General features: G+C 41.1%; 2 protein-coding genes and 1 long non-coding RNA gene across 4 annotated transcripts; 1 reads left to right on the plus strand and 2 right to left on the minus strand.

Moving 5' to 3' along the window:
- Positions 1 to 195: 195 nt before the first annotated feature.
- On the minus strand, positions 196 to 1,758 carry LOC130425307 (uncharacterized). The gene is made up of 3 exons (XR_008907056.1): positions 1,621 to 1,758; positions 1,036 to 1,137; positions 196 to 944 (listed from the first exon to the last, which is right to left on the minus strand). It is a non-coding gene; the product is annotated as an uncharacterized LOC130425307 (long non-coding RNA).
- Positions 1,759 to 1,909: 151 nt separating this feature from the next.
- On the plus strand, positions 1,910 to 5,695 carry LOC130425306 (protein CutA homolog). 2 transcript variants are annotated; one of them, XM_056751552.1, is made up of 7 exons: positions 1,910 to 2,113; positions 2,316 to 2,366; positions 4,008 to 4,199; positions 4,285 to 4,344; positions 4,785 to 4,830; positions 5,288 to 5,337; positions 5,431 to 5,695. In XM_056751552.1, exons 3-7 carry the CDS (start codon positions 4,072 to 4,074, stop codon positions 5,528 to 5,530), a joined length of 384 nt encoding a protein of 127 aa, XP_056607530.1. In that variant the 5' UTR covers positions 1,910 to 2,113; positions 2,316 to 2,366; positions 4,008 to 4,071; the 3' UTR covers positions 5,531 to 5,695. The 2 variants fall into 2 exon arrangements, with proteins under 2 accessions (XP_056607530.1, XP_056607528.1); XM_056751550.1 differs by having other exon boundaries at positions 4,051 to 4,199.
- A 3,678-nt stretch (positions 5,696 to 9,373) lies between these two features.
- On the minus strand, positions 9,374 to 12,009 carry si:zfos-169g10.2 (somatostatin receptor type 5). Its single transcript, XM_056750055.1, has 3 exons — positions 11,970 to 12,009; positions 11,522 to 11,575; positions 9,374 to 10,554 (listed from the first exon to the last, which is right to left on the minus strand). Exons 1-3 carry the CDS (start codon positions 12,007 to 12,009, stop codon positions 9,374 to 9,376), a joined length of 1,275 nt encoding a protein of 424 aa, XP_056606033.1.
- Between the last annotated feature and the right edge of the window lie 313 nt (positions 12,010 to 12,322).

Consider the following 12,322-nt stretch of genomic DNA (forward strand, 5'->3'; position numbering starts at 1 on the left):
GCGGTTTTTCAACAGGGACAGATGATCAAAATCGATGCCCGTTACATTAACAGATTATTACATAATGTTTTTTCTTCCTTCTCACAGACACTTGATTATTAAAATAGCATAAACGCCTAAGAACAGCTAGACAGGTTGGCTGATACCTTAAAAACCCATACTGTTAATAAAACAACTGCATGTAACGTGAACCGTTTACTGGTTTATTCCAAATCAGATTTTTGTGCACATCTGCTCATACGTAGCAAGAGTGAACAACAAACAATCATGTTAAATACAATTTTACAAATCAGTTTCAGGCTGCATTTTTATGTGGTTTTAAAATTCTATCCAGATCTCATTTCTAGAAATCTGTTTCAGTCTGACTGCTTTGATCAGACCTGGTGTAATTTTGTTGTGGATACACCAATGTTGCTGTAGACGGCAGCACAGAATAAAGCCCCACACACCCGTCTTTTACATTACAGCAGCGGATTTATGATACAGTCATATGTCACATTGTGTCATATTATAAGACAGACAGCACTAGACATGTTCAATTTCTTGAGGCACCGCACACACTGATCAGCGCATTAACTTCATAATTGACTAAATGAACACTTCTATACATCAGAGCACTTGTAGACATGCCTTAAATCAGAGGTTCCCAAACCTGTGACTAGACGTGTTAGATTAGAGAAACATGCAGAATGTGCGGAGCAGTGGGTCACCAGGAACAGGTTCGGGAACCACCGGTTTAAACAACATTAAACTACAGTGTTACAAAAGAGCTTGAAGTCATGAGAAAATGATCACATTCACAAACATGACAGTACATAAACACATAAAATAAAATCACAGATATAACTTCAGATGTGTTTGAGTAGAGATCACACACAGTTCAATCCTGGGTCCTCCTCAACGCGACCAAATAACCTGGAAAAGTTCAACCGCCGTCAACAGCTCTGAAAATGACAAGTATAAATAAATTCAGAAAGAAAAACCAGTGCTAAGAGTAAATTTAATCCTAAACTTTAAAGTATTTTTGTGCTTTACCATGAAGTGTTTTTTTACAGACCCACAACACAAATGATCTGTTCTTTAGATGGATTCACATCAATAATATTACAGCACTACAGAGCCCCGAGGAGAGAAGATCTGAGAACGACAGACAGACAGACAGTAAATCATCAGTCAAAGCAACACGAGCTCAAGTCTATCGGTTCTCAGGTAACACGTGTTGTATTTCTGTGGGCTCAGACTGAAATCAGCACTGCTCTCTTCACACTAAGTGCTTTTATGAGCACGTCTGTTTGCGCAGCGGACTCGTCATCACTGACCGAACTCACAAGATTATACTGAAACATACATGTAAACTGCAGACTAGTATGAATTTGTTGGAAAACTGTAGAATTGTAAAACGTAAACTCCGCTGTAGTGTTATGGGTAGAATACACAACAAGACTTTTGCTCAGATTTTCAGTCTGGAGTTGTTGCAGCAGAAAGACTGCTGATTTGATCATCTATTGTTTTCTATGCAAATGTTCAAAAAGTCTGAAGTGTATAATTTTTTTTACAAATCTGTTCAGATTTTAAACGATTTGTAGTGTATTCCAGCCTTTAATCTCCAAACATCATTACCGCAGAATCCTTTCAGCGATTACCGGCAGACTTCACTCGGCGGCTGAAATATTTAAATGGTCAAAAAGAAATCGAATCTTTCATTTTCCGTTTCATTGTCGGTCTGTCAGGTTTTACTTTTAGAGTTTATAGCTCGTAAGGTCTTTCAGATGAAAATCGGCTCAATGTTTGTATCTCGCACTTTGATTCTAGCGCGCTCCAGAGCCTCGCCCCCGGTAAAGATCCATGACGTAAGTAAAACGCAACTTCCGCTACCGGTGGCGTTTACGAATTTCTGTACTTTAAGTGTTACGTTCATTTTATACTGGTCACGTCTGATGTCTAACTATCCTTTATAATGTTTCTGTTCTAGAGAAAATAGAGACACAGAGCAGGGAACTTATACACGCGCCAGTCATGTTAATGTCACACGACAGTTGAGCGCACTTTACGGCAGTGGCTGATGTGGGCGCACGACAGTTGATCACAATGTGCGGCAGAGGCAGTGGCTTAGGTGAGCTCAAGACTACATACAAACTTTAATTAATTGATTTTATTTCATTCATTTAGCAAGAAATAAGTTCGGTTGAAACAGAAAAACTGTTAACTGCGCTGTGTGATTTTACCGTAATCAAGTGAACGCGCAGCAGTTCAGCTCAACATGTGTTTACTGTAATCATTTTACACACCCAGATATGAATGATTTCTGTTATTAGGTGATGAGATTTGATTTGGCTGCTGTGGGATCTCTAAAGGTTTTCTGTCTGGTGAGTGTTTGTGTGTTTTATGTTCGACTTTATGATCATATGTGCAGAACTCTTTAACTTAAGTTTTACAGTCAGATGATCAATGCTGCTTGTGTTTATACAGTAAATCTGTCTGACGTCATCGTATTGAAGAGCTATGAATGATAAATGATTGAATTGCAGTGATGTGTCTTTGTATTTTTGTCATGTATGTGTATGTATTGTTAAATTTGGATTAATTTCAAGATATATTTTAACTATCTATTAAGTCTGTGGTTCTCAACCTTTTCATGGTCGTGTCCCCCTGTAAACTCATTTAAAGAACGCCCCCCCCCCCATACTGTACATTGAAGATAGATAAGTTAATGTGTAAAATATGTTAGATGTAGTTTATATATATAAAGAACCAGAAAATACCGGCATTTGACATATTGATCTCAAGACGTCAGATTAAATATGTAACTACCCTGCTGATAAATACAAAAGAAACCATCACAGAAGTAAATGGTTTCCATTAAAATACCACAATGAACCATAAGCTTTTTGCATTAAACCATTACGAAATTAAAGTGTTTTGGGCATTATTCCAAAAGGATTAATCTTCCAGATCATGAGAACGGTGGGTGTTTCATTCATTTTAACACGAGCTAGAGTCTATTCACAGTTTATAATATAGACGTGGTGTGGTGTCATTTGCCTGTCGACAATAGCGCTTTTTACAATACGGTTACATTTATTCATTTGGCAGACGCTTTTATCCAAAGCGATTTACAAGAAGGAGACCATATATAAAATTTGCAAACTACTACTTTTTTTAGACAGTCAGTTATTGGTTAGACAAATAGATGCAGAACAGTGTGCTTTGAGCATTTTTTGAAGTTGTGAAGGACGCTGCAGTTCAAGTGGAGGCTGACCGATCATTCCACCAGAGAGGAACCCAATGAGTAAATATCTTTTATAACGATCAACAGCTTTAAACATTCGTCCAAGTTCAGAAAGATATGAAAAGTCACTTTATTTACACGCCACTCCCTTCACGCGCACTCTGAACTCGCCGTGAGAGACTTGAGCTTCTTCTGAAATGACGGTTTTAAAGACAGATTGGTTTAGTAGGACTGGGTGTTATAATCCTAATATTTCAGCTCAGTTTAATGATCCAATAAGACATTTCCAGAGGAGCAGTCGAGAATGGGTCGAGGCTTCAATGGGTTCTTCAGGTAGACATCCTCTGTGTTTGGGGAAATATCATTATAATTACATCATATATTCATAAACATACTTAACTTATATGATCTACCAGTTTCTTAACATGACGTTTGCCTACTTTGTAGATATGAAGCTTTTGTGCGCTGTTTAAAATTGCACTGCGCAGGACCTACAATGAGTCTGCGTGTCTGTAGTATGCTTCAGACGGAACATTGACCTCCGACAATTTGCAGTCGGGTTCCTCTGTGCATTCACAGTCAAGTTCCAAAGGTTGGGGTTTCGGGGGAACCGTCGTGCCCCACCTGCAGTACGTCTGCGCCCCCCCCCGGTTGAGAACCACTGTGTTCAGTTATATGTGTAGTTAAATAACAGTGTTTCCACTGGTTAGATATGTGTAGGTTTATAGATGTATTGTGTTAAATGCGTAACCTATGTAATTCCTCTGTATGTCTCCAGAATGACAGTAAAGCTGACTTGACGTGACGTCTTGTTTTGTCAGACTGTTGTGTTGAGTGTTTTGATGTTTCCGGTTCTGAGGCGGGTGGGATTGCGAGCGTTCTCCATGGCATCAGAAACATATTCACCTGGCACACACTCTGCTGCCTTCGTCACCTGCCCTAATGACACAGTGGCCAAAGAACTTGCTAGGTAGAACACACTTTATTTCAAGCACAGGTGTTCTGTGGAAATAGACCTTTTAAATGGAAAAATACAATTGCCTGTTTTTTCACAGAGGAATCGTGGAGAGGAAACTGGCTGCATGTGTGAACATCATACCGAAGATCATATCTGTGTGAGTAAAGCTACAGTTTGTGTGTGTGTGTGTAGAATGTGTGTGATGTGGGTCTGATGTGTGTGTGTGCGTGTGCGTGTCTGGTATGTGTGTCTAATGTGTGATTGTGTGTGATGTGTTTATGATGTGTGTGTGTCTGGTGTGTTATGTGTGTGTGTCTCTATCTAATGTGTGTCTGGTGTGTGTATGATGTGTGTCTGGCGTGTGTATGATGTCTGTCTGATGTATGTCTGATGTGTGTCTGATGTGTGTCTGGCGTGTGTGTGTCTGCTGTGTGTCTGCTGTGTGTCTTGCGTGTGTGTGTCTGATGTATGTCTGATGTGTGTCTGGCGTGTGTGTGTATGATGTGTGTCTGATGTATGTCTGATGTGTGTCTGGCGTGTGTGTGTCTGATGTGTGTCTGGCGTGTGTGTGTTTGATGTGTGTGGGCTCTGTTGCAGGTACGAGTGGCATGGGAAGATTGAAGAAGACAGTGAAGTTCTGCTGGTGAGTAAGTCAAACACATTTCTTTCAGTGTCTCCAGCAGTAAACTCAAACTGGTTCATGAAATCTTTTCTACAGACGAGATGTCAAAGAGAAATCCAGTGGATCCAGCAGCAGTACAGTAGAATTCAGTGTGTAGAAACACATTTCATATGTGTAGTGAAGAAACCCCTAAACACAAGAATGATTAATCATACATCAGAAGTGTTAGAATGCTGTTCATTAATTCCAGAAACATAATATCAGGGATTATGACACATGAGGTTCAGTCTTATCTGATGTTCAGACATGATGCTGCTGTAGCATAACACTGGTCAGCGGTTCATGAGAAAATATCATTGACTGCCGTTTGTATTTCTTTGCATTAATACTTGTATTGTTTTATTGCCATTGATAACCGATCAGAATGATTCTTGAAACACATGAAGCAGATCAGACGAGTGATATTTGTGTCTTTCAGATGATTAAGACGAGAAGTTCAAAGGTTTCAGTTCTGGCTGAATATGTCAGGTATCACCAGCTGTCCTGTCACTACATCTACCTGCTCTGGAGATATTGATCATGATGTCAGAGATATTATTGATGATGATGCTTGTCTTGCAGGTCGAATCATCCGTATGAGGTGGCAGAGGTGATCAGTTTGCCCATTGATCAAGGAAACCCGCCGTATCTGAAATGGATCAGTGACACTGTACCCGAGTGACCGGACCTTCTCTCACACGCTGCACTTCAAACTCTTTACAGCCGTCTAAACTGAAAATAAGAATGAGACCTTAAGTTTCTTGCCTTTGATGTTTATCTCTAGAGTAAATCGTGTCTTTCCACAACACACCACACGTGAACTATTAAAGAGCGTGATGTACGAGCAGTTTGTGTGTCAGGTTTGTTTGTTCCTGTTCCGTTTGTGACCATCAGTTTTATATGTGAGATATGTTTCCGTTCACATGATACATAAAACCCTTAGTTATATTGAGAAAATGATTATCTGGATGATTATGGCCCTGACCTGTACATTGATACTGTAACAAGAGATTTTGCTGCCACCACGCATATTAGAAAAGTGCGTGCGTGCGTGCGCGTGCGTGTGTGTGTGCTGTAGACTAGGCTTTTCTGTGATACCGTGTCTTAAGATATGAGCTGTGTTGGCACAAAATTTAGGAAGTCATGTATTTGATCTGATGTTTATATTCAATATACAGTGGGTAAAATTAGTACTGAAAACTTCGCCATTTTTCTCAGTCAATATATTTCAAAACTTTCTGTTGACATTAAATTTTTAGCACACGTCGGTAACAACCCAAGTAATCCATACGTACAAAGAAAACAAATAATTTCATAAATGAAGTAATGTGTGATAAAAACGAATAAACAAGGGAAAAAGTATTGAACACGCTTACTGAAATTGACTTAATACTTCACACAAAAGAGCTTCAAGACGCCTCCTGTATCCAAGAACTAGTCGCATGTTTTGCTCAGGTGGGATTTTGGCCCATTCTTCCATACAAACACTATTCAACACAGAATTTGGGTCTTTTCTATGAACTCTGATCTTAAGAAGATCTAATATCTCTATTAGCAGCTTAATTTTTTCTCTGACACCAACTGAGAGGTTCCTTGGTTGTGTTTAGGAACATTTTATACTTATACGCACATGTAAAACTCCCAAGAAAACTTTCCAACTATTATTCACAACACATGCGTTCAGACATCAGTTTGTTCTTCACCTCATCCTAATGTTAGTGAATTCGGAGTATTTTAAATGAGCTGCCGCGTGCACGAGTTTAGTCATTTGCATACAACACGCAGTCCATCTCGATATTAGGCCTTTCCGTCTAACCTTTCCTTTAACACCTGTCGCCTCTTAAGTCAACTTTACTTCAGTCCATCATATGTGACGCTGTCTACAGACGCTGTCTTATTCCTCAAAGTCAGTTCATACACAATAAAACACCTTTGATACAGACACACAGTGTACAGAGTTGTCTTTAGCTGGCTGTAAAAGCACTGCTATTAAGAGAGACCTCGCAGCTCGAGCTGTAGTCTAACGCAGCTTTTATTATTCTTTCAATGTAGATGATGAAATACATTTAAAATATTAAATATACATCTACGCCTAATTTTATATACATATATAAATAATTTAAAATACATAACTATTATCCTGAGATGAAACATGCACGAGGGAGAAGGAAATAAAGAGACCGGAGATTTCTGCGTACGTGTGCTTTCAACTGTTCCTATCTCTTATATATAGAATACATTTCTGTACAAAAGTTTTTGTGAATCATGATTTGTTCGTTGCTTAGTGAATGAGTCCCAATGTGTTGCTGACATGTCCACCCTCCTTTTCTCTTCATCATCCTGATAGATGGCAGCAGATTTTTATCAAGAATGTCTCTGTACATTTTTCCATTCATCATTCCGTCAACAATATAAAGTTTGCCAGTGCTATGATAAAAACAGCCCTGCACCATGATGCTTTTGGGTTAATGTGCAGTGCCATTTGACCTCCAAACATGGTGTGTATTATGGCATCCAAATATTTTTAACTTTGGTCTCATCTGACCATATTCTCCCAGTAGATCACAGGCTTGTCGTAATGTTGTGCAGCAAACTTCTAATGTGTTTTAACATGCTTTTTCTTCAGCAATGGAGTCTTGCGTGGTGAGTGAGCACACAGGTCATGGTTGTTGAGCGCATCACTCATCGTTTTAATTCCAGGTCTTTCTGGAGCTCTCCACAAGTGGTCCTTTGCTGTTGGACAACTCTTCTGATAATTCTTCTCACTCCTCTGTCAGAAATCTTGTGAGGAGCTGAGCACCTCGTCGTGGCTGGTTTTCAGTGAAATTATGTCGTTTCCACTTCTAGATTATGGCCCCAACAGTCCTCACTGGAACATTTAAAAGTTTAGAAATCCTTCTGTAACCAACGCCATCAGTATGTTTGTCTGGAGAGAGCTCTTTGCTTTAACCCATCATGAGGTTTCTTATGTGACATCTTTGTAATGAGACACCTTTTTAGAGGTCATTAGTTGGGACTGAGGTCTAGTCCACACGTACTATAGTATATTTCCTTCTTCGTTTAAAAAAAAATGTGTCCACACGAAAATGCAAAAACACGTTATAAAGCTCTGTCAAAAGCATGCCAAACCAATAGGTGGCGATATAAGCATTACAATGAAGCCGTGTTGGCCGATCAGAATCTGATGGAATCTGACGTCAATCAAAGGAGATAGTGGCACTCATTCCAACGTCAAATGCAAAATCTCCGGTTTCAATGTTGTCATGTAGTCCACAGGTGTCAAACTCAATTCCTAGAGGGCCACAGCTCTTCACAGTTTAGCTCCGACTCTAATCAAACACATCTGATTCATCTGATCAAGGTCTTTAGGACTGCTAGAAACCTGTAAACAGGTGTGGGTTTGATTTGGTTGGAGCTAAACTGTGCAGAGCTGCAGCCCTCCAGGAATTGAGTTTGACACCACAGGTGTAGATAGTGAAACCATAGTTTCTAAAAGTCTTCATCCTTGAAGGAGTTTTCAAAACAGTTTGGTTTCAGTGATCGAGTGCTGCGCTTGCGTGTGGACGAACGGCCAAACTGCATAGAAAAAACAGCGGTTTTGAAAATACCCTTGTTCATGTGGACAGGGCCTGAGAGGCCATCAGTTGGGACTGACGCATGGTCTACACCTATATGGGTATTTTTAGTTTTCACTTGTTTGTTTAAAAAAAATTGCGTCCTCCCGAAAATGCAAAAACATACTATAAAGTGCTGTCAAAAGAAATGCCAAACCAACAGGTGGTGATATTACCTTAACCATAAAGCCACGTTGGCCAATCATAAGCCTGGAACCTGAAGTCAATCAAAGGAGAAATCTCTGGTTTCACCATCTACACAACAACACTGATGCTGGAGTTTGTAAAAATCCTCAGCCCAGGCGGAGTTTTCAAACAAGTTTGGGTCCAGTGATCGAGTGCTGCGCCTGAGTGTGGACGATCGGCCAAACCACATAGAAAAATGTGCGGTTTTGAAGATACCCGCGTTGGTGTGGACAGGGCCTTAACACGCTGATGTTATTTTCCACTGATAATGGTCAGGATTGCTTTCTGATTACATATTGACTTCAGCTGGTGTCCTGGCTTTCCGTGTCTTTTTGAACTTCCAGTTCTTCATGTGTTCAATACTTTATCACTGCGTCATTGCACTTTTCTTCATTTCTGAACATTTGTTTTTTGTTTTCTTTGTAATCATGGATAACTTTGGTTGTTCCCGATACGAAAACCACAGAGCCCTTAAATATCTGCACAAACATGACGGCAGGCGCTTGAAGATGTCTAGCTGACTGTTATATATGAGAATCAAACCTGAGAAACACCTTTAAGCTTCATTTTTGTCAGCCGTTGTGTTCGTAACTTGCAGCTTTTCCAAAGTTTTCTACAGATTTGTTTTGGGGTGTCGAATGAACCAGTGATGTTTGTCCTAACTTTGAGGTCAGAGGTCACAGAACTCTCTGGTGTTCACCACTGGAGCATTTCTTCCCTCAATATTACAGATAACTGATTTCCAGCGCAGAGATTTTCTCCGTCAGGATTTGATCTGCTCTTTGTGCTCCATTGCGAGCAGCTGTGGGTTCGGGGTTCAGACTGATGGAGCGGTCACCTTCTGCTCTTCCAGTGTCCCGCTGGCACCCGTTCTTCCTACCGCTGAGCTCCGTCTTCTCATCGCTCTTCATCTCTCCAGTCACGTTGCCTTTCTCTGTGTCATTCAGAAGATTTCTGGGTTCCAGTTCCCTTCGGATCTCTTCCAACGGTACGGCCATCATTCCCGTCCCCCGCTGTTGATCCCGGTTGTCGACACGTCGAGATGACCGACACAGAGCTTTCCTGAAGCCCCTTTTAAAGTTGTCTGACAGAAAGCCGTAAAGAATAGGATTAGCGCAGCTGTTGGCGTAAGACAGAACCACCACAAAATAATAGAGTCCGCGGAAATCTCCCGGGAGCAGAACCAACAGGTTCACGATGTTCAATACGTAAAACGGTAACCAGCAGAACACGAACACCGCCACGACAATCACCACCATCCGCGTGATCTTGCGCTCCGACTTTCTGCGTCTGAGAGAAGAGACTCGGACCCTGCGGCTGGAGCTGCGTACCTTCACCACGATCAGCAGATAGCACAGGCAGATCACTGTCAGTGGACCGAAAAATCCCACCGTCGCCGTGTAGATAATAAAAGTGGCTTTCCACACCTCTGCTGGCTCTGGCCACACGATGCTGCAGTTTCCATCGTCCTTCAGAACGTCCGCAAACACCACCACGGGCAGAACGACCACGAACGACACCGCCCAGACCGTGCCATTCACTGCTTTCGCCAACCGCGGCTGGCGCCACCTAGAGGATCGGAGGGGATGCACTACAGCCAGATATCTGTCGATGCTCATCACGGTCAGGCAGAAGATGCTGGTGAACTGATTTATGGCGTCCACTGTCATCACAAGACGACACATCAAAGAACCGAAGGGCCAGGAGAGGAGAGCGTTTTGCACGGCGAGAAAAGGTAAACCCAACATGAAGAGTTCATCGGCTATGGCCAGGTTTAGGATGTAGATGTTGGTCACAGATTCAGCTTGAGAATATCGCAGCACGATGTGAATAACAAGAGTGTTTCCGATCAGGCCGACTATACACACAGTGATGTAGATCAGAGGGATGAGCACACTTGCAGCGTCTGGCACATTTGGGAAGTTGTCCGGAGACAGATCGTTGGGAGAGGAATGTGAAGGAGAGGAGGTTTGAGTGAGATCTGAAGAGTTGCTCCAGACGTCTTCTGAGGGCCGGGAGATAAAGCTGAGGGTCGATGTCATTCTGTGGATCTCCATCACTACAACTCATTCAAACATCTGATCTCAGCATCCGCTCATGACACCTGCAAGAGAGAAAACACTGACGTCATTACACATTCAAATGATCCAAATGAAAATTTCAAAATCAAATCTTCACCTCACACACATTTATTTTGCTCTTCCCTTCTGTCACGCTTGATTTTTGTGTGTTGTCTTGCGCAAGTCTTCTTCTCTTGTGTTTGACATGTGGGTTAAAAACATGACACATGATGACAGAACTTTTAGATTTAAAGGTGTGAAAACACAGAATGCCCAAACACGCTTCATGTGTGTCTACACAAACTGAATCATATAAGGCAGAACATGCATCAGGTTCAGGAACAAACACATTAATGAGAGAATTGAAGGTGTACTAACAATTTAACTCGTTGTTTTTGCAGGTAAGAGTCACGTCTGAGCTTCATGAACTCTACATGATGATGGTGTTTGTGGGTCTCATCTCGTCTCTCTCTAATGCACATTAATGAAGACTCTCTCACAGACACAGAACGATGAGGATGAACACATGACTCAAACCACACGACACTTCATTAAGACTTCAGGTGGGATGAAAACATGCAGAATAAATGGTGTTTCTCTCTCGGTGGAGATCCGTTCTCGTGTGTCTGTGTAAGTGACACCAATTACAGCGTCTGGCCGGGGATTTCAAAGGCACGCCGTCATTATTTTGCCTGTTATTCTGCTGTTTTGATTTAGAACTGCTTTTAGGATCAATTCAACAGTGCCGGAAGCTTCTATAGAGAGAACACAAGAGATGAGTGCAGACATGAGTCATTTAGTGTTTGTTATGACTGGAATCTGATCTGCTGCCATGAGTCTCCAGTGAAGTCAATGCTGCCGTCTCACCTCAACATCATCTCAAGAGTGTCTGTCTGTCAGCATCACTGTGAGCTGCACTGAACTACATTTAGATATAGAGTGAAATAATGAAAGAGAGCAGACACAACACAACACACATCATGTTCATTGAGTTCTCTAGAAGACTGCACTAATGTGAAAGGCAAATCACAGATAAGATCTCGAACGTCCCAGTTATTTCTCTAAGAGATCAATGAGATTAAATCGAAACTTTTACTTAAATCTCATCTGTGATATCTCACTTGAGAGTCAAAAATCTGAGTTTGAGATGAGATGTCAACAGTGTGTCAAACTGAGCTCAGATCAAAAGTCATTATGATTGAAGATCTCAAAATCATCTCAAACATTTCTCATCACATTGACTCAAATCAGATGATTTCACCTCTACAGTCTACATTGATGTACAGCTCCACACTCTTCATGTGTTCACACACTCTTTTTACTTCTGCTGAAACATCTGAGACTAAATGGAGACTTAAATGATTTCAGGTCAAATGTCTTCTATATACATGTGTGCATTTGTCAGACACTTGTGTTTAAAGCGCTAACAGCACAGTCAATGAGATGTGAGAGATTTAGAGCTTTATATTTCTATGTGTTAAAGTCATGTTGGGGTTAAGCTGATGTTTAGGTGTAATAGTGGAAGTGTTGAGCTGGATGTGGTTTGATTGACACTTATTGTTCTTCATTCTGTTCAGATAAAGAACGCTTTAACAGATCACGCCTAATCTCACT

The sequence above is a fragment of the Triplophysa dalaica genome, chromosome 6 (genome assembly GCF_015846415.1).
Source record: "Triplophysa dalaica isolate WHDGS20190420 chromosome 6, ASM1584641v1, whole genome shotgun sequence".
Lineage (NCBI taxonomy): Eukaryota > Metazoa > Chordata > Actinopteri > Cypriniformes > Nemacheilidae > Triplophysa > Triplophysa dalaica.